This window comes from Bicyclus anynana, chromosome 5 (assembly GCF_947172395.1).
Source record: "Bicyclus anynana chromosome 5, ilBicAnyn1.1, whole genome shotgun sequence".
NCBI lineage: Eukaryota > Metazoa > Arthropoda > Insecta > Lepidoptera > Nymphalidae > Bicyclus > Bicyclus anynana.
The window spans coordinates 13,602,970-13,626,525 of NC_069087.1; the positions used below are offsets into that span (position 1 = coordinate 13,602,970).

General features: G+C 37.4%; 3 protein-coding genes across 3 annotated transcripts in view; all 3 read left to right on the forward strand.

Moving 5' to 3' along the window:
• The window catches only part of LOC112047553 (adenosine receptor A3), a 73,208-nt gene that overhangs the window by 46,328 nt on the left and 3,324 nt on the right, over positions 1 to 23,556 (forward strand). The window lies entirely within an intron of this gene.
• LOC112053113 (uncharacterized) lies at positions 14,544 to 16,868 on the forward strand. The gene has a single exon (XM_024092412.2). The coding sequence runs from the start codon at positions 14,597 to 14,599 to the stop codon at positions 16,610 to 16,612; it is 2,016 nt and encodes a 671-aa protein (XP_023948180.2). The 5' UTR covers positions 14,544 to 14,596; the 3' UTR covers positions 16,613 to 16,868.
• LOC128198090 (collagen alpha-1(IV) chain-like) lies at positions 18,693 to 21,428 on the forward strand. Its single transcript, XM_052881509.1, has one exon. The coding sequence runs from the start codon at positions 18,786 to 18,788 to the stop codon at positions 21,081 to 21,083; it is 2,298 nt and encodes a 765-aa protein (XP_052737469.1). The 5' UTR covers positions 18,693 to 18,785; the 3' UTR covers positions 21,084 to 21,428.

Genomic DNA, 23,556 nt, shown 5'->3' on the forward strand with positions numbered 1-23,556 from the left:
CATGTTATATGCATTATCATTATCACGAAGGAGCTTTTTTGTGGAAACAGGGTTAAGAATATAAACTTGAAGAGGGCGTAAAATCTCACACGCCACGAACCGCATTATTTTGTAAAATATTTTCTTTTTATACAAAAAATTGTTATGATCTAGGGATTTCTGTATATTGAAAGAATGCAATGGTACTTATGTTGGAAAGATTTCATTATCGTCTTCCTTAATTATTATGTTCAACGTAATTTTTAAGCAAAACATCTTCGTTATCAACCCATATTCGGCTCACTGCTGAGCTCGAGTCTCCTCTCTGTATGAGAGGGGTTAGACCATCCACCACGCTGGCCCGATGCGGATTGGCAGACTTCACACACGCAGAGACTTAAGAAAATTCTCTGGTATGCAGGTTTCCTTACGATGTTTTACCTTCACCGTTTGAGACACATGATATTTAAATTCTTAAAATACACACAACTGAAAAGTTAGAGGTGCAAGCCTTCAGGATTCGAACCCACACCCTCCGGAATCGGAGGCAGATGAACGTGATAGATCCACGGGGCTATCACGGCTCTTACCTGTAGTATGTATAGTTATATAAATTCTCATGTAATTGTATTAAGTGTGTAGCGATGAATGAAAAACCCACGACTGATGCACCTCACTTCCCCGCACGCAGGATTTCACACCCACGCAGTCTTTCCCCCGTCGCCCGCATATCATGGGAGTGTCATCAACGAACTTGCTGGACTATAAATTCATGACTGTCGTCGGTTTCAATTTAATTTAAAATCGTTTCCATGTTGTACACGATTATGGTACAAACAGCAAATGTTGGTAGTTAATTAATTATACGAAGCCTTCGCAAGTAAACCGATACATAGAATTACCTATGGCGATTAGATGTAGACAATTTCAAAGTGATAGCTACGTAAGTTACTTGTACTGGGACAATTAATTAATAGAACCTTTGTGAATTAGCTAGTTAATTGTAATAGTTTTATGTAATTACTTTGTGGCTGTAATTACTTCAATTAACTGCCTCGTTTGTCCAATAGTTTAGTCTATGCGGCTTTAGAACACGAGGTCCTGGTTTAGACAGAGGTTCCCAAACTTTATTCTCATAGACCACTTTCAAAAGGCTGGTTCCGGTGGACAATGTAGCAGGGGCTACATTTTTACATAAAATCTTGCCTTCCGAACTAGTGATGGTGTCAGTACAAATGGATAGACCTGTCGTTTCGAAAGTGCTTGTAAACTAAGCCTACTTGAAATAATAAACCACAACCAGTAAAAAAATGGGGGTATGTGGACACCTGCCATAAGTCGTCGTTCCCGGCCATTAACATCTGATAAGGATCTTTATACATATACTTGTAGAGTCAAATATTATCACCCTAATGGTAGGCGTCCACATATCTGCACCGTACGTATCGGACGCATCGCATCAAATGGATCTACATTCTTTTACATTCATTTCTAGTACATTCTTTCCTTTGTATAATAAGTCATACAAGTGCGTCCACTGATCCGCATCGTAGGTACGGATTGCACGAATTTACCGTAAAATTAAAAATCCGTTTAATAGCCGTCGTTCTCGGCCATTAACATTTGAAGAGACTCTTTATTGAGTCAAATATTGTCACCCTTATAATGATAGGCGTCCACATATCCGCATCGTACGTATCGGACGATCGTAATTATTCTTTGTATAGAAAGTGGCCATTGGTGCTAATCTTCTGAACAATCTACTAATAAACATAAATACGAACGAGTATACTTAATAATTTATAGGTAATATTTTTGAATTGAAGAGCTCATTGTTAGAGAGGTTTACCTTTACCAGTACTTCCACTCCATGCTTATTTCCTTATTCGTATTAAATAAATGTAAAACCTATCTTTGCTATCCTTTTGGATTTGCATATGGGGACAACCATATTTTATGCAAAATCACGTTTACTTAAGTTTGTTAAATCGTACTTGTTTGCGTAACCAAAATCTTATAAGTTTTAATTTATCATAGCATTCGTAAAATATAATACAGTCATCGTTATATTATGTATAGTAAAGGCAAACGCTTCTGGCAGTTAGAAATCAAATATTCGTTAGAATTAGACAGAACTTCACATCAATGATAGTTTAATATATAAAAATAAGAGATTGAGATCTTTTACACAAATTATTTGTTATTGACAGTTCAACACCGCCTGATATGACATTCACGATCACATTTTTTTAATTTCCTGCGATGCAAAATGCAAAATCGTTTGAAAAACTGCTTCATTAGTCTGAAAAATCGACAGACGGACTGCACTAAAACTGCAGTAGCTGTTTATTTAAAAAAATAAACGTATTTATAAAGTTTATGTCGTATATTTACATGTAAGCCATTGTCATTGTTTGCATATTATTTCCTGAACCCTTGTTATTTTATAAACAGTGTGTGGTCGCTATTGATTTAAGCCAGCTGAGAGCTATGAAATCCAAAGGCAAAAGGTATAACAATTACAAGTGATATTTGTTATCTCTGTTGTCATTAAGTGATTATATTCTTAAAACTACAAAAATAACTTTTTGTATTAGTATAATATATTTATTATATTGTATCACATGACTAATATCGATGTCATGCACCTTTCATGGCCACTAAACTGCCACGAGCGTTTGCTTTTACTATTGTAATTATTACAGAGACCGGATTTAGGGCAATATATTAATGAAATATGCGTAAAATATTCATGAAAGTGTCAAAATAAGTCACAACGAATTATAAAAAACATAGTGATTTAATTAATTTTTATCCTTAAAGAATGAATCAGAATAATTTATGTATTTGATTATGCAATTGTTCATGTACATAAACTGTCAAGTTGTGGTCTTTGATCGTCTAAAATATATTTTATAATTTTTGAAAAGGAAAGAATATGGTTCTACCTATTCATCTGTAATTTAATAACATAGTAATTATATAGCCTCAATAGCTCAACGGTAAGAGCGGTCGGACTCATCACAGAGGGGTGGTGGTTCGATCCCCGCCCCGTTGGTCTATTGTCGTACCCACTCCTAGCACAGTCTTTCCCGACTAGTTGGAGGGAAATGGGAATATTGGTCATATTATAAAAAATATGGCAAATATTCTTTAAAAAAATATGCATATTTTCAACTGACGACAAAACATAAATTAAGGCTATCAATTCGACGCGTATATTTTTGCATGTTTATACGCATAACTTTTTACTGACTGGTCCAATTTTGATAACTATTTTTTTTTTAGAAAGGAATATATCTATTTCAATGTTGGTCCCATATTAATTTGAAAAAAAGCTCAACCCTAAGTGTACGAAAACAGGGGGTGATTGATTATTTACTAATTATTAGGCTATTGTAACGAAAAACCACGCATAACTTTAGTACCTATACATAATCAGATTTTCAAAGCTTCGTAATTAGATGGTGATGTGTGCGTGTGTGTTCATATAAGGTATGAAGATAAGATATGAATTTAATTTGTTACACTTATTGTTTACACAAAAAATAAAATAATACAACGGACTTCAAAAACATAAACCTACCTTCATCATTATTTTCTTCCCACTGATCACTTTGAAGTAGGATTCGTCTTTAAATTGATCAGTAAGTGGAAAATATTATACTGAAATTTTTCGCTTTTTAGTTTCGTGGGTACGTTTATGATTTTGAAATCAGTTGTTTTAAAAAAATATATGGATAACAATTTACATACCTACATAGACATCTATATATTTGTTTAAAGCTCATAATCATTACATAAAATTATTTAAGTAAACACAGATTATATTTTCGAAATGGTAATTGTTATCGCCGTTTAGTGTCGGCAATAGTAGTCTGTGACGGATATGACGTCGCTCGATCTCGTGTTGGCTTCAGTGTGCTCGTGGCGTTCGAGCCGTCCACATCTCTTGTTGTGTAATTCTTTATGGGTTACTTGGGATAGTCGGGGAGAGTGACATGAGTGGAAAGGGGGAGTGTTTGATATCAGTCAAAGGATCCTTTAACCCTACATACATCGTTCACAAGTGCGTGACTCCACTCAAGGTCATTCTCTGCCATTCTAGGGTCTTATTTTGGTTACAGTGTGATTTGTTAATTAAGTTGTCCTGACAAGTGTTGTGAATCATAACCTTTGTTCGACATTAGTTTTCTTATATTTGTAATCACCTTTAGAGTCCGATAATATAATGGTGGTAATTGTAATTATAGGGCGAAAGTAACGTACTTTTATACAAATAGCCTCAGTAACAAGCACATGGCTCACACGATGCTAAGCAAAATAAAAATATGAAAAGGTGTGAAAACTGAAGACTCGTTTGTCTGTATTGCCTTGAACGAGCTCTGTCACAAAGAGCTATTATCAATCAAATGCATAATTACGCAATATAAAATCGCATTTAGTAGAAAAGAGCATACAATACAAAACACACTATACAGGGTGCTCGGGAGTATTTCCCATAACTTCAAGGTGTTGACGAGTCCACTTATAGGAGCCGAACTGCATAACTAATATTTTACTAACAAAAAATAAAACTTTTTATGTTTTCATACAAAGTAATTCAAATAATTCCGACTATCCATGTAACACACGCCTTTATCTATCCTTGCATTTTAAAATACGTTATACTTGGCTACGTCATAATTATAAGGACACATTTTAAGATCTATTTGCAAAAGAAATATTATTTACCCCAAAAATATTAATTTTGTCATGTTCCTTGAACTTTTTTAATTATTTTTTGGTAAACATTATAAGACTCATGGGAAATACTCCCGAGCATCCTGTATAATACTAATAAAATAGAATAGGTACAAAATAACAGAATATTCTATGTTTATATAGTTTTCTTATAACGGGAAATTAGAAAAATATGACTCCAACTCTCATAATCTAAGTAATACATTTACGTATAGTCTTTAGACTGAAACTTTAATTGATAGAGTTACAGTTAAATGTTACATGTAACATGAAGACGGCCTCCGTGGCGCAGTGGTATGCGCGGTGGATTTACAAGACGGAGGTCCTGGGTTCGATCCCCGGCTGGGCAGATTAAGATTTTCTTAATTTGTCCAGGTCTGGCTGGTGGGAGGCTTCGGCCGTGGCTAGTTACCACCCTACCGGCAAAGACGTACCGCCAAGCGATTTAGCGTTCCGGTACGATGCCGTGTAGAAACCGAAAGGGGTGAGGATTTTCATCCACCTCCTAACAAGTTAGCCCGCTTCCATCTTAGACTGCATCATCGCTTACCATCAGGTGAGATTGTAGTCAAGGGCTAACTTGTAAAGAATATAAAAAGAAAAAACATGAAGGCCGTGAAAACAATAGAATTAGTTCCCATTCATTCGCTCCTACATTCTGTTTACAGCAAATCAAATAATTATAGCTACTGTACTTTTCAAGAAACGATAGTTTTAGAATACAGATTAATCAATAATATATAGATGGAGCTGAACACGACGGTGTCGTACCCGTCACAAATACAAAATTCAAAAACGAATACATTCTCGAGTCAGTACGAACCGTCACATCAGTAATTTTCAATATTATTCAAGATTTTTTTTTTAATATTTTGAAAACTGCTCACAAAAACTAAAGAAATAAGATATTATTATATTAATTTACGTAATTGTTGTTAGTGTTAAATTTTGAAAAACAAATTATGAAAAAAGTTCGTATAAGCGGTTGTCAAAGAGACGCGTGACGTTTGTTTTTTTTTTAATGGATTGATGGAATCTCTCCTAGACAATCTTTAGTGAGAGGAAATGCTAAGTACTTAAGAGGATTGGTGCAACAAATTTGAACTCAAACAAATATATATAGATATACTACCTTTATGGGGACACATCCTAGTACTAAATGAATAAATACAGTAATTAAAAAAATATATAAACATAATATACATATAAATAATATTTAAACTCACAGCTTACTTAGACAATAATTAATAAAATAATACTTTTTTATTTTAATAATTTATTAATATTATTAAAATAATAAAGTATAATATATTAATTATATTAAGAATAATATATTAATTATGTTTATATTACATAATATATATATTATTGTAATTTATCTATTATTTAAATAGTATGACTAATTTCTTTTTTGAGAAATTAGTCATTGTAGCTATCGAGGAAAAAATGTTTTAGCAACATTTCTGTCTTTGTAATAAATGTACGATTCGAACATTTCAAACATATTGGACCTCATGAGATCATTCACGCGAAGGCGCTGCCCTCGAGGCTCCACCACTGAACTTGACTATAGATATATTTTTGGTGATAGTGATGAGCGGGCTCAAAAGGGCTAGAACCCAGAGCCGTGAAGCTCATTATTAAAAAAAAAATTATAGTGATCGACTCTATATAAGCGTTTCCACTGAGACACGAAACTCGGCTTTGAGGGCCATTCTGGAAGGGTGTTCTGTGCGTACCTACCCTTTGGATCATTGAGCACCTTCATTTAAAAATTAAATTTAAATGAAGTAGGTAGGTTTTACAACCCACACGCTGATCACATTGATATATTTTTTTCATTATACACTGGATCATATTTACTAGAAGAAAGTTTATAATATAGGATTAAAATTCGAAAGTAAATATACCTAATTATTTAATGGTACAGAAGGTTGTAATAAAATTTGCTACGAGTACCTTTTTTAAAGCACATTTTGATATTGTTACGTTTCAAATATAGGTGTTATGTCTGTGTACATATATGTGTCTCTGTCTCTCATACAAATGAGTAACGTAAGACATAATAAGCGTGAACTGAGACCAATATTGATATTATTATAAGAAAAGACCGAAGTCCGAAACTAAAATGTTTTGGGAGACACAAAATAAGTGTTACAGTTTTGTAACCAATATCTTGATAAAATATAAAAATGTGTTGCTACACGCTTCATGTCGATGACTAAAACTGTTTATTTTGATAATAAACATATAAATGTACCTACCTAATCAAATATTTCATCATCATCATCATTATCAGCCGATGGACGTCCACTACTGGACATGGACGCGGACAGCGGCCTTCGGTTGTGTCCACCTTGTGGGGGGTCGACTAACACTGCGCTTTCCGGTGCGGCGTCGCCATTCCAGCACCTTTGGACCCCAACGTCCATCGGCTTTACGAACAATGTGGTCTGCCCATTGCCACTTCAGCTTCGCGACTCGCTGAGCTATGTTAGTGACTTTGGTTCGTCTGCGGATCTCCTCATTTCTGATTCGATCACGCAGAGAAACTCCAAGCATAGCTCGCTCCATCGGCCGCTGGGTAATAGGTATTAATTAAAATAAACTTTGACTACAGTTGTAACACCATCTAATTTGTATTACCTATGGTGTGTCTTTAATACGAGTAAATATTCAAGAGTTTGACGTATTTCATCGTAGAGACAACTCAACGCCCTCTTCCATACACTGAATGTATTAGACCAAGGTTTCTCAAAGTAGGGTACGCAAACCCCTAAGGGTTCGCTTTTTGACGGCAGGGGGTTCGTGACAAGATTAACGTAACTGATACCAAGTCAGAATTAAGGTTAAAAGCGTCCAAAATTACTAATAACATTGAATCCATTTGCGACAAGAAACAAGCACAACCATTAAATTAATATTACAAAGACATTTGTTTTAGTATTTTAAGTGCTATTTATTCAAATAAAAACCTTATTTTGTTCAACAGTCAAATTTATTTTTTCTATTTGGGGGGGTTTAGAAAGAAAAGTTTATTCAGAATACACATCATACAAAGAAAAGAGAGAAAAAAAAAACAAAAAATTAAATGCATAAAACAATAAATTGCATGATGTGATCCTAAAAGGGTCTCCACTCAGCTCAGCTAAGGGTTCATTAGTTAGTAAGGGGTACGCTGTCACTTGAAAATTTTACCAGGGGTTCGTGGAGCCGAAAGTTTGAGAAACCCTGTATTAGACCGCCAAAGTAAGTAGCGAAAGTCATTCGTGAACGTTATCTAACAGACAGTGGTTACAATAATTATGGAATATGCTTAAAATTGAGCTAAAAAACCATAATTATAATATTACAACAGGTAAATTTGAATTTTTAACTACTGTCTAATTACCAGTTACTGCTTTTAGCTTTCGTAATAGTGGTAAATGAATTGAACTGATTATTACTTTATATCACTCAATTAAGTCAGCCATTGACGGTCAATTATTCTCACGTTTCTGCAGCGCAAGACGTTTCATAAGTCGAGCCGTCATGCACGCAGTGACCAATACACGATCAGTTATAGTCGTGGGTGCAGCTGCAGAAACGTGAGAATAATTTATCGTCAATGGCTTGCATTATGTGACACAAAACACAAACAAATGATTCTGGACAAAATATAAGTTAATATTAAATTTCTAGTATTTTCTGTAAATAAGCATATATTGTCCGAAAGAATAATTATGGTAAGTTTTAAAAGAAAAGGCTTAAAGGTCATAGCTCATCAGAGCCACCCGGCACATGTACCTACCGCACCGCCTCGTCTCGTGGCGTCCTATGAGAATTCGTCACCGTATGAGATTAAGGTCGCCATTGACGGTCAACTATTCTCACGTTTCTGAAAAGCAAACGGCAGTACCCACGCGGCATACTATACAATTCATGAACGCAGTGACCAACACACGATCAATTATAGTCATGGGTGTTAGAGAATAATTGACCGTTTGTGGTTAGCATTAGGCGGTGCTGGCTTAAAACCGGGTGGCTCTAGTAAACTATTACCTTAAAAATGGATTCCACCGTTACAAAATATAAGGTAACAGTAGGTTCTCTAACTTGTACTATTACTTATTCTGTAGTAATAAGACACATAAGGTGTATAAACCCAATAAAATCCTCTTCGGATAATTTTATGGTAAGTAAGTAGCATTGCAATAAATTTTTGATTTATTACCAAAGATAATTCGTTATTTTTCAAATTACCTTTGTATTTTCCTATGATCGATCCTAGACTATTTAAGATCGTATGTATTAAAAACCGGCATTACATCGCTATACTTAATATGTTAAAATTAAAAATCCACTTAGGTGAAGAACGGTCAGAGTAAATCGTGGATCGTATACCCTCATGGCTTGTATTTCAGGCTTTTTACATAACTAACAGTCAAACATACAAACTTTCACATTGATAATATTTATTAGTAGAATCATATATTGAAAGTACTCGTAAATATTAATTTAATTTTTTACACAAACCTACCTATAACAAAGTGTAAAATCAATAAATATTAAGTACTAGATTAACAACTCTAACACTTCACTACTGTATAATATAATATGTACATATTTATAATATTATCACCAGCAAATGTCGCTGAACTAAATAAAAAGAAATATGGCTTTCTACAACCTATTGAAGAGTAGAATAAACGTCGCTATCAAGAATATTTTAACGTCACCTTTGCACAATGCACAGCTGTTCAAACGCACATTGATGAAATACAATATTTTGCTACACTCCACTTTGTAATTACTCACTCCCTCCCGACTGTACATGATGAGTCTGCAGTCAGCATTCTTGGTGACATACAACCGTCTACTCATAGTCGGGTCTTCTATCGTAGTCTGCTTCCAATCTATTAAAGTACTGCTGTGATCCTTCTTCTTTACTGATGAATCGTCCGCAGGGAAGTTATAATCTCCTATCGGTCTTGGCTCCTCATTCCATAGACTGACATCAACGTTATCTTCCATCATCTTCCGAGTGTTGTATTCGTGGATGTAGTAATGAAGGAATGATCGGGCTATATGACAGTACACTGAGACAGTCTCAGTCAGTTCGATGTCCTCGATCCTCAGCCAGCATTGCTCCGAGCGATCGTTCCGATTCGGCAGTTCCAAAGGCACTGGTAAGACTACATACGGCTTGAGAACGTTAGTTTCCTCATTTTGAACACCGACAACACACGGTATAGTGAATAGAAGTATGAATAACATTTTAAATGTGCAGCTGGTCCGACGTCATGATTGTAACTGATTGTTATGCCTTTGTGAAACTACAAAAAAGTAATACAGAATGAATTGCCTTTACAGTGAATGATTGCTCGGATGGTGAGATTATGGCTTCCGATTTACGACACATTGTTACAGTATTTATTTTCGATTATCGGTTTAATTGCTGCCTAATTGCGTACTCGAATTTTGACTCAATTGTCTCGCAGACCTCGAGACTATAAAATTGCTGTCGCAAACGCTTATAATGCGTACTTTGTTCAAGTACTTCTAACCTGGAAGTAATTAGGCTGTGGTTTTTTGCACAGTCACTGGTATACTAATCAATTCTACAAATTAATAGATATCGATAAAACAAGGACAGTGTAGTTAAAATCCGTCTTGTAATTTAGGATCTATCAAAATTTTACGAACAGCAAAATACAACAGGTGATGTAAGTAGGTTACCACGGTTGTATTTTAGCTTCATAATTGATGGTGCAAATGGCTTACCTGATAAAAATACAATGCTTACATTGCTTATTACAGATCTGGCTGGTGGGAGGCTTCGGCCGTGGCTAGTTACCACCCTACCGACAAAGACGTACCGCCAAGCGATTTCGCGTTCCAGTACAATGTCGTGTAGAAACCGAAAGGGGTGTGGATTTTCATCCTCCTCTTAACAAGTTAGCCCGCTTCCATCTTAGATTGCATCGTCACTTACCATCAGGTGAGATTGTAGTCAAGGGCTAACTTGTAAAGAAAAAGGAATCTCCACGATGTTTTTCCTTCGTCGTTTGAGATCACGTTTCTCTCTCTTTAATTTCTTAAAAAACACATAACTAAAAAGTGCATGCCTCGATTAGATTCGAACCTACACCCTCCGAATCGAAGGCAGATATCCACTGGGTTATCATGGCTCTTTGTAGTCTAGTCTAGTCTGGCAACTGGTTACTACCGTGGCTAGTTACCACCCTCTCTACACCTACGCCAAACGAGTACCGGGACTAGTGTCCCGGTTCGACGTCGGTAGATATCTGTGGAGGTCAGGTGAAAAAGAAAGTGTTTTAGGCTTAAATTTGTGCTAGGAAAATGTACAACCGTACATTGAACCTCCTTTTTGCTAGACGTCGGTTAAAAAGTTTCGGTTTCTATATGAAACGCCTGCATGAATAATAATAGCAACCTATCAATACCAAAGAAATTGTATTGAGAATGTAGCAGGCGCAACAACTTGAAGAATCACAAAACCTCTTACAAATCTTTTGAGATTATAATAACAAACTCATATTATAGAATTATATATATGTTTAATACTTTAGAAATAATTTCTACAGGATAAATGGTAGGTGGTCTAGGTACCACTCTGCATAAATAGGGAGTCTTCTTCTTATACCTTACATCTAGTTGTAAGGTATAGAAGAAGACACAATAATACAAGGAGGACTTCCTATTCATGGACTCAAAAAAAATAAATCTTGAAAAACTCAGGAATGTGAAATAAAAATAATTTCCGAGTTTTTGTTTATCGAAACTTCTGCCATTTAAGTTTAAATTATTTGGAGTTCTGATTATTCTTTTAGTGTTTTGTTACTTTCTGATAATAATAAGTACCTAAGCAAGTCATAAGAATAAAAAAAATATAATGCTTATCGGTGTTATTGTAAAGAAAAATAATATATTATTGCCATATCTTATATTTATATGAACTTAATAACCAATATTCTCGTCCCCTTATAATCTATAGTAGGGGAACAGAGGGTAATGAGAGCCAGAGGGTAATTGGAGCGGTGCGACTAGAGACAAAACTAGGCCTCGTATTCACTCGGTTGTCACTCGGGCACCTTCGGCATGCTGCGTTCGCGTTTCTCTACTGTTATAGACTCGCCAGTGCCACGCGTTGTGTGACCACGGCCGCTTGTCGATTTTTTGCTCCGCGCTTATAAAAAATACGAAATTTCATCGGCCAGGTAAGTGTGAAGTTATGCACTTGTTACAATCAAATCTATTTTATTTTATAGCTAATGATATTAATTTTGAATATCTGCGCGTATAATTTAATTACAAGCTAGATCCAATAAATTATTTTATTTTATTTCGAAATGGTGGTAGTCGGGTAATCAGAGCTTATTAGGCTCTGATTACCCTTAGTAGCTCCAATTGCCCCATATACATTATAATATGTTTTTGCAGATGTCAAAAAAAAACCCTGATATTCACTATGCTGTAAGTCCATCTATACTAAGTGAGCTACTAGTGGAAGCATCTACAACAAATAGTACACAAAACATGTCGCGAAACACAATCCCTTATAAAATCCCGTTTATGTCAAATGATAAAATACTCCTGGAGCCAGCTAATGTCAAATTTTCCATGACCTCGTCCACAATAAACGACGTTCAAGAACAATCACTCTACACAGAACCAATTTTATGAAATGATACACAGCAACCGTCTAAAATTCTACAATCAGTTACTTTAATCTTTAATGTCCAAACATCTTCTTGTTCCAAAACCGCAACTGAAAATTAGATTTTGAGAAAGTTAAGAATTACATGTCGCGTCAAAGAAAACATTCAGTAATATTATCTAGCACACCAATGAAAACAGCATTTGAAGAGAAGGAGAAGAAACGTTTAGAGAAAATGTAAAACTAAAATCATTGCAAAGGAGAAGGGAGCAACCAGCAACAAAGAAAGAAAATGTCCCGCAGCGAAAGGCGGATGGAACAAGCATGGCAGCCAACAAGAAAGAAAAAAAAAAAAAGAGTAAAAATGAAACTTTTTTGCGGATGAAACTGATACGTCAGATGAAGAAGACTTTGAGAATCTTTGCGACGATGAGTCAGAATATTCTGAAGAAGAGACCTTGTGTGCTATTAGCTAACGACATCTGAAAAAATAACGAAATGTGGTACTGTTGTAGAGGTTGCGGAAAACTGGCTCATAAAGAATGTTCTGGTTCTGACAGTCCGGTTGATTATATTTGCGTTTTTTGTTTGGATCTTTAAACCTAATTGTTGTACGTTTACGTTTATATCAAAATGTATATGAATATGTGACATTTCAGAATAATATAAAAATTTATGAGACTGATTTAATAATTAAGTAGCTTCCATTACACTTATGGAAATTTATAGGCTCTTATTTCCCGCTAAGTCGGGTAATGGGAGCGATTCTCTTTTTTTGTTTAAAGTTTATCTGTGGCCAAATGTCTAATAATCTAACGTTAACGCTGTGATTAAAGGATAGCCAAATAAGTAAGGATTTAATTTCTAATAGAAAAATCCTAAAATATCCATAAATTTGCCTTTTATTCAACTTTTCCCTTAGTAGGCTCCAATTTCCCCCGTCTCCCCTATACATAGATACAAACAAACTCTTCAGCTTTATAATATTAGTGTAGATTCTATATCAATATTATAAAGCTGAAGAGTTTGTTTGTTCGAACGCGCTAATTCCAGGAACTACTGGTCCGATTTGAAGAATTCTTTTAGTTTTAGATAGCCCATTTATCGAGGAAGGCTATAGGTTACATATTATCCCCGTATTCCTACGGGAACTTTAACCACGCGGGTGAAACCGCGCGGCGTCAGCTAGTTAATCATAAATAAGTGGGTACAACAATAGTCCAACGGACGGAGATAGAACCCATGAACTATTTGCTGAGTCCAACTTTTTAACCATGGAACTATTGAGGCTTATAACATTTTTTTATTATTATTCTCTATTCAGCCCTTGACTACTATCTCACCTGGTAAGTGATGATGCAATAAAAGATAGAAGCGGTCTAACTTGTTAGGGGTAGGATGAAATCCACACACCTTTCGGTTTCTACACGACATCGTACCGGAACGTTAAATCGTTTGGCGGTACGTCTTTGCCGGGAGAGTGGTAGCTAGCCACTTAAATCGGCCTAGCCGGGATCGAACCCAGGACTTCCGTTTTGTAAATCTACCGCGCAAGCCATTGCACCACGGAGGCCGTCAAAACATAAAACATTTAGTCAGAGGTAAATCCAAGTTTTCTGTTATAACTTCTTATTCTCTATGATTACATACTACAATGTATATTATGTGGATTTACCTCAGTGGTAAATCCAAGTTTTTTTTTCCTTTATTCATTGCATGTATGGCATTGCATTTTAGGACTAATATTATATAAACTTAACACAGTACTGTAAAGTAGATAGGTACCAGTGGCGTGCATAAGGTTGTCAGGGTGTGCACTAGTAAGAAAAATTAACCAAACTGGGAAAATCTTCATTTAATTAGCATAAAGAAAACAACTCTTACCTACTTAATTAATGTTGGTAATTACATAATCGTTTTTGTGGTCACTATCCAGAATTGTTATTCAAAATATAATAAATTCTTTATAATAAGTAGTTCTAGATAACAACACGTTCGTCTAAAAGTTAAAATAATCGTTTGTTATTGTAATGATTGTATTCAACTTTGGCCCTGTTATCAACGAATAATATTGAAGTAGAACGGGAAAATCTGAGATGTTCTCAGAATACTTCGCTGACGTCATACATCGGCAGTAAAACCACGCGTAGCATGAGATACAATTTAATAAGTATCTGACCGGTTGGAGAGCGGGCGCGTCTCTAACTTGTTATAATGGCTGGCAAGTTTTTGCTATGCCTCGTGTTCTTGTGTATAGTAACTGATTATTCGCAATGCAAAAGATTTGGATCCAGTTTTGGCCGTGGATCAAGTTCAGGCGGCAGGGGTTGGTTTAGCTCTGGAAGTAAACCATCTAGCACGTCGAGTTGGTCCAGTTCAGGAAGCAAACCTTCTAGCTCCTCTAGTTGGTTCAGTTCAGGAAACAGTGCACCCAAGTATCCCTCATCATCTTCTGGATTATCTGGTTTTGGGAGCAGTGCACCTAAATACCCCTCATCATCATCTGGATTATCTGGTTTTGGCAGCAGTGCACCCAAGTACCCCTCATCATCTTCTGGACTATCTGGATTTGGAAGCAGTTTACCTAATTACCCCTCATCATCTTCTGGATTATCTGGATTTGGCAGCAGCGCACCTAAATATCCTTCATCTTCTTCTGGATTATCTGGTTTTGGAAGCAGTGCACCTAAGTACCCCTCATCATCTTCTGGATTATCTGGATTTGGAAGCAGCGCACCTAAATATCCTTCATCTTCTTCTGGATTATCTGGTTTTGGAAGCAGTGCACCTAAGTACCCCTCATCATCTTCTGGACTATCTGGATTTGGAAGCAGTGCACCCAATTACCCCTCATCATCTTCTGGATTATCTGGATTTGGAAGCAGCGCACCTAAGTACCCTTCATCATCTTCTGGACTATCTGGATTTGGAAGCAGTTTACCTAATTACCCCTCATCATCTTCTGGATTTTCCGGATTTGGAAGTACTGTTCCTAAGTATCCTTCATCATCAACAGGCTTATCAGGAACAGGAAGTAAATATCCATCGACTAGCTGGTCAGGTACTGATACTCAAAAACACTACTATCCTACTTCTTCTAACGTACATCATTCAAGCAATACTGGATTTGGTCTCAATAATTACGGTACCCATAACTATGGGCACGGGACTCCAAGCCGTGGGTTTTTCAACAGTCCAACATACTATACTGCGCCACAGCACGTCTACATTACTGAATACCGTAATTCAGGCAGCCGGTACAGTGATCTGCTAACTGGTTTAGCGTTATATAATATGGGCCGTTCACATAGCCACCACAACCATTATTACTACAACGATGATTATTACAGACGGAGGTATAACACTGAATCCACTTCGTATGATACACCGAAAGATGAGGCTACCTGCAATTTGAGGATCAAAGAGGATAATAAAGTTGAATTACTTAAAATACCATGTGAAATAGTATCCACTTTCACAGAGGGGAGCAAAAAAGTGGCACAGGAGACGTTCACACAAACATTATGTGTATCAAATTATACAGTGATTGAAAATACACTTCCCATATCTGCAGCTCCAATTGTAAACATTACTGTACCGAACAATGCTTCAACCCATATGCCTGAAGTATCATTAAAATTCCTGACAAATGTGACTGGTTCCATAGTTAACGCGACAACACTATTAAATGCTACATCCCTATTGAATGCCACACTTTCACCTTCCACTGAAAGTAATGCCATAGCATTAAAATTCCTGACAAATGTGACTGATTCCATAGTTAACGCGACAACACTATTAAATGGTACATCTCTATTGAATGCCACACTTTCACCTTCCTCTGAAAGTAATGCCACAGCAATGAATTCCACGTTATCAAAAGCAAACGAGACTACTATATCTACTACTGCAAGTGCTGCAAATTCAACGATATTTAGACATACGACATCCAATATAACAGTAATAAATGCCACAAGTTGTACTGTTCAAGCCGATCCCTTAGCAGTTAAGGGGCCGCCGGTGAATGCTAACAAAATGGAGTGTGAAGTAGACATTATTACTAAAGATTCGAATGTTTTAAGAAGCAAAATTGATTGCAGCATCTTGCTACAATACGCGAAAATGCCGGAACCCAAAAAGGAAACCAGTGCTATTTTGCCTTCAAGAACTAAACTAAAATCTTGGCTTTCTAATCCGCCTTGGTGGATGTCATTATTTATTGCAATATAAAATAGTTAACTTATATAATAATTATAATAGTAAACTTATGCAGTTCTTCCGCCGAAAAGTTCCTTAGTCATTTGCATTTACATTTTTTGTTTTTTGTTTTTGTGAAGTAAAACTTATTTATGCACACTTGACTTGGGGAGTAAGCTTGTGAATCCGTTACGAAAAGTGTAATCGGGTAAGGCGAACGGACGTTGAGAGGGAGTGCTAAAGAAGTTTTACTTCAGTCGTGTGGAAGCAAACTCGTTTTTTTATAGCTCGATTGGAGCTAAAGTAGGTACATTAATGTAGGCATGTGCGTAATTTAAGTTAGTTATTTAATTAGTAGTAAATAGTAATGACCTAATAAGTTCATGGTTATTGTAAATAAGTTTGAGAAATATAAATTTTATCTCTAAATTTGTGTTTTATTGAATATTATACTTACAAAAAAACTGTAACAGATACAATTCTGAACATTAAAAATATTTTTAAATTTTCTTGCTGGAGAGCATTATACATATAATCGATAATGTGCGAGTTAGCGGTAGGGTAGGGGTAGGGGTAGGGTTAAGGTAGGGGTAAGGTAGGGTTAGCGTTAGCGGTAGAATAGGAGTAAAGTAGGGGTAGGGTAGGGTTGGTTTGGGTAAGTTTACGAGCAGGGTAAGGTAGAGGTTGGGAAGTTTACATCAATTTTTACGCGGACGAAGTCGCGGGCGTCCGCTAGTTTAAAAAATACGGGTTTGACGGCCTCCGTGGCGCAGTGGCATGCGCGGTGGATTTACAAAACGGAGGTCCTGGGTTCGATCCCCGGCTGGGCAGGTTGAGATTTTCTTAATTGGTCCAGGTCTGGCTGGTGGGAGGCTTCGGCCGTAGCTAGTTATCACCGGCAAAGACGTACCGCCAAACGATTTAGCGTTCCGGTACGATGCCGTGTAGAAACCGAAAGGGGTTGTGGATTTTTAACCTCCTCCTTACAAGTTAGCCCGCTTCCACCTAAGACTACATCATCACTTACCATCAGGTGAGATTGTAGTCAAGGGCTAACTTGTAAACAACAAAAAAAAAATATAAGTAAAACATGCGACAACCATGTACCGAATCGTAAATCTATGGCGACAACATATTACTTAATAGAAGCAATGATATTTTATACTAGAGATAGGATACTAGGGCATTAAAACTGAGGCGGACAAATGTGTTTATTTGTTTTAATTTCATTTAGTCGCTAAATAATGAGCTATTTGAACACAATACCTATATGTTCTTTACAATGTCTTGTTGTCTATTTAGGAATTGTAAAACCTATTTAAACATTTTATAATGTAAGTAAACACAAAAATGTCACTAAATTCGGGTCACTTTTTGCGGTAATTTTAGAGGCGTGTAACATACTCGTATCTGTAATATAAAATAGTAGAGGGTGAAATAGGGCTTGAAATTTACATCTTAGGCCCATTTTGGGTTGATTACTTACCTAAATTTCACTTTAGTTCACCGGAAAGCGAGTGTTGTCGACCCCCTACTAGGTGGACCGAGGACATCAAGAGATTGCAGGGAACCGCTAGATACTCGCGGCTTGAGACCGTTTTGGTTGGAAGTCCATGTAAGAGGCCTATGTCCAGCAGTGGACGTTCATCGACTGTTAATGATGATCTAAACTGTCTTCCGTGGTCAATTGCACGGCTTCAGCCAGTATCTAAATTGAATGAAATCTTGTGAGTGTGGACCTTTGACCAACTAAATAGTCAAAGGTGTGGACGGTCACTTTTACATTGCAACGCGAGTATAGAGCCGCTCTAATCTAAACTAGCGTGTGTATCTATGACTATTATTAAAGACTACAGGCGTAGACAGAGAATTTAGACTCCACGACACGAAAGAAGTCCCGCGACTAAAACCTGAACTAAAATTGACAGCGCCTTACACAAATGACCTTAGTTTATGCATATTCATAGATAAGTTTGAAGTTTACACACATGTTTTGGCTATAGATGTCTATGACTCAGACATTTATGTGCTTATCTGTAGGAATTAAAAAAGTCACTGTCACTGATCACTGTCTGTCATTGTCACTGTCACTGTCTTTGCCTAATGGTAATTGGCTTTTTGGCTTGATTATTTTTAGTTTAGTGCGTAAGAGTAATGGTGCATCACGTATTGTTCGGGTTCTAGTGGAGAAAGTCGATTATTTAACATGCATCGCTATTTAAAAGCGTTGTTTTGTGCCTTATTAGTATTATCTATCGTCGATCCAATAAAGACTGAACGACCGTTCAGTAGTGGTAGACATTCGTATCCGACGGCTGGGGGAGAACTTTCGTCCGGCGGGCACGTTTATCCTTCATCAGGAAGCAGTCACGGTTACCCGTCGTCCGGTGGCCTGACCGAGCAAGGGTCTCCGCCTTCCAGTGACAATCATAACTATCCATCATCAGGAGGCAGTCACGGGTATCCTTCATCAGGAGGCAGCCACGGTTACCCGTCGTCCGGTGGCCCGTCCGAGCAAGGGTCTCCGCCTTCCAGTGGCAGTCATACCTATCCATCATCAGGAGGCAGTCACGGGTATCCTTCATCAGGAGGCAGCCACGATTACCCGTCGTCCGGTGGCCTGACCGAGCAAGGGTCTCCGCCTTCCAGTGGCAGTCATACCTATCCATCATCAGGAGGCAGTCACGGGTATCCTTCATCAGGAGGCAGCCACGATTACCCGTCGTCCGGTGGCCTGACCGAGCAAGGGTCTCCGCCTTCCAGTGACAATCAAAGCTATCCATCATCAGGAGGCAGTCACGGGTATCCTTCATCAGGAGGCAGTCACGGCTATCCGTCGTCCGATGGCCTGACCGAGCAAGGTTCTCCGCCTTCCAGTGACAATCATAGCTATCCATCATCAGGAGGCAGTCACGGGTATCCTTCATCACGAGGCAGGCACCGTTACCCGTCGTCCAGTTTCCTGTCCGAGTACGGGTCTTCCAGAGGCAGTCATAGCTATCCATCATCAGGAGGCAGTCGCGTGTCTCCTTCATCAGGAGGCAGCCACGATTACCCGTCGTCCGGTGGCTTGTCCGAGCAAGGGTCTCCGCCTTCCAGTGGCAATCATAGCTATCCATCATCAGGAGGCAGTCACGGGTATCCTTCATCAGGAGGCAGTCTCGGCTACCCGTCGTCAGGTGGCCTGTCCGAGCAAGGGTCTCCGCCTTCCAGTGGCAATCATAGCTATCCATCATCAGGAGGCAGTCACGGGTATCCTTCATCACGAGGCAGGCACCGTTACCCGTCGTCTAGTTTCCTGTTCGAGCACAGGTATCCGTCTTCCAGTGGCAGTCATAGCTATTCATCATCAGGAGGCAGTCACGGGTATAATTCATCAGGTAGCAGCCACGGTTACCCGGCGTCCGGTGGCCTGTCCGAGCAAGGGTCTCCGCCTTCCAGTGGCAATCATAGCTATCCATCATCAGGAGGCAGTCACGGTTACCCGTCGTCCAGTGGCCTGTCCGAGCAAGGGTCTCCGCCTTCCAGTGGCAATCATAGCTATCCATCATCAGGAGGCAGTCACGGGTATCCTTCATCACGAGGCAGGCACCGTTACCCGTCGTCCGGTGGCCTGTCCGGGCACGGGTCTCGGCCTTCCAGTGGCAGTCATAGCTATCCATCAGCTGGAGGGTATTCTTCAGCAGGAGGCAGTTATAGGTATCCCTCATCTGCAGGCAGTCATTACCATTACAGTCCGCCGCAACAAATCAGGTATACTCCTATGCATGGTGGCCCTGCTGTAAACTACCCTGTGTACCGTGGCAGCCCTCCTACTTACGTGTACCAGTACAAAGATTCTGGTAGTAAATACGGAACATTGTTAGCTGGTCTAGCTTTACTTAACCTGGGTACACTCGGCGTGGCCACCTACGCTGCAGCTCATTCAGGCTTAGGATTAGGAGAGACATACAAAGCTGGACCTGGTGAGGTGTGCAAATTTGGCCTGAGAAAAGACAACGGGGACTATGAGGAAACTAGAATAGACTGCAATTTGATATCTAGCTTCATATATGAGGAGGAGGCGAAACAAAGGAGCGCCGGCACCACCTCTACAGTAGTAACCACAACTGTGCCTAATGTTACAACAATTAATGCAACTGGTTCTGATCACCCTCCGCCTCAGGCTTCGAACACCCTGTATCAAATGTTACCAAATGGTACTCTGATAGCTGTGAATGTAACCTGTGAATGTAACAGTAACATCACCGATAAAAATGCTCCAGCCTCGCCAGGCACTATGACGTCATCAGTAACAGTAACTAGAACAAACACAACAACTACTAATGCACTTGACGTCAAAGGAAAGCCAGTTGAAGTGACACCAGGCATGCAGTGTTATTTAATAAGGAACAGTCCGACTAGTAATATGAAAAGATCTGTGCCCTGCGGCCTTTTACAGATGTATGCAACGACGACGTTGTTGCCGATTTCATCAACTGACAGTAATTCAATTATTAACTAATTAACTTGTGTTTACCTCAATTTTTGGATCTTATTTTTATTATAACGTTTTGATTTTTGTTTTAAACACTTACGTGCCAATTGTAACTTATTGTTGTATGCCTGAAATAATCATCTTTTTAAAATTTTATAATATAAAAATATGTCATATTGTATATCATTTTCTTTGGAATGAAGAATGGACTAATCTGTTTTTGTACTAATATTAAAATGGTTTTTTTAAACAGATTTATTGTTAAAGTAAGCAGAAGTTAACACATGACTTTATATTGTCTCAAGCTTTGAGTAAATGTAATATTTTATTTTGCAGTATTTGGCTATTTTAATAAATTTTGTTAATAATAAATGTTGGGATTTATTTTATTTCGTGTTACAAGTGTAACTTGTAACGTTCCTACAAAATCACCGCAAGAATTGAGCCGATAATGTAGACTACAAAGCTGTGCGCACATATTTGTCTTTAATTCCATTATTTATATACATTTATCTATATTTATGTATTTAGTTTTTACTTACACTTCCAGAACACTACTCGACATTGTAGACGATATTTAGGTATTATTTGTTTAATTAAATAACGTTCGTTGTTGATCAAAACTTACATTGAGATGCGGAAATTTCCTCTTTTGAGGGCCTCATTTTTCATGACCTAGTAACACATCTAACAGTATTTAACATCATTCATTTTACCTGAGTGGGCTGTTAAAGTTTATGGAACATTGAAGACATTAAAGTGGAATTAGATTGGATTTATTAAATCTTGTTCTAAATGTTAATTAACTAAGTATGTTTTTAGGTTATAACAACTGTTTATTTAATTCTCAAAACAAAATTGTTATAGGTAAAGAGATTAATTTTATAAATAGAGACTACGCTGATTCACAAATACTCTTTTTCGCCAACTTTTTTCAAGTCACTAATAAATAACGCGTTTTTCGATTTGTTTAGGTATATTTACGAATGGAACTAGATTTATTTCATAAGGCAATAGCCAATACGAAATTATAAATGACATTACAAAGTTTTGGTTTGGCTTACAATCATCCTACTACTTTACAATCATCATAATCATCAGGTGCCATCTTCAAACTGAAGTTTGGGGATCAGACGGAGAAAATTTTCCGATCACTTGAAATATTTTTCAGCTGGCTGCTCACTCCAACGACATTTTACACTATAGTATGCGCATTATCATCTGAGTCGTCCGGTCATAAAAGTCAAAAAAGATAGGAATGTGCAGCGCGCCTACCTGCGCACCCTAATTATCGATAAACAGCTACCTGCGCACGTGCTAATGATGAGTCAATAATGATTTGGACGATTCTGATTGGTCGGTTTCTAATGTAATTGCATTGCGTATTTTTTTTGCTATAAATGTGTTTACTGCAATTAAATAAATACATTCATGTGTTACTCGTTGCGCACTATGGATACTAATATATAATAAATTTGGCAGAAGACGAAGATTCTGATGATGAAGACTCAGATGAAGATTAATTTTATTTAGTTAATAATTATATAATATGAAATATGTATTATATTAAATCAAATATTGTTAATTTTTTTAATTTTGTGAACAAGATACGATAATAAACTTTACTTATCGATAATATGTCTTTCATTGTTACACCCTTCACTAGACGGCTCCATAAGACCCATAAGTGCAAGCGAGATAGATATAGAGAAATGATTTATGGCCCTAAGACTCAGTTGTTAATGCTATTAGTATACCTATAAACTTGTTATGTGCCAACAAAATCACCGCAAAAAGTAAGTCGAATTTAGCTACTCCACTGAGCTATTGTTGTACACAATTTTGTGTTTAATTCCATTATAACATATTTATGTATATATACTTACAGTTTTTAAAGTTCCTGAACACAGAACTCAACATTGTATATATGTATAATACCTAATATTTAGGTATTATTTGCTTAAATAACTTTCGTTGTTTACTTTGCGACTTAATTTAATTTAAGACAATTAGCTTTTGTTCGCCTCAGTTTTGAAGAGCTAGTGACATATTTTATATAGGACATTCCTGTCCACCCATTTACGTCGCTGTATTTTACAATAATGGAATTATATTATTTGATAGCGATTAAAAGGAAAAAAATTCGCGTATCAGGTAAAAAAAATACATATAGATGGCTACCTACTAGATTCGGTTTCAAGACCTATGGATATAATCTTCTTTCTTACATAGAATTTCAATTTCCTATATGTCAAGTAACATACGTCATAGTTAGTGAATTAGCCTGCTGAGGACAATGGCCTATAGACTTCCAAAGATCACGGTCTCGAGCCGCCAGCATCCAGCGGCTCCCTGCAACCCGCTTGATGTTCCCGGACTTTCTAGTGGGGGGGAGGGGGGATCAACAAAAGTGGGAGAGGGTCAACAAACACTGCGCTTTGTGATATGAGATATATAATTTCTTAAAATGCACTTAGGCTGGAAAAGGTGATTTGGATAC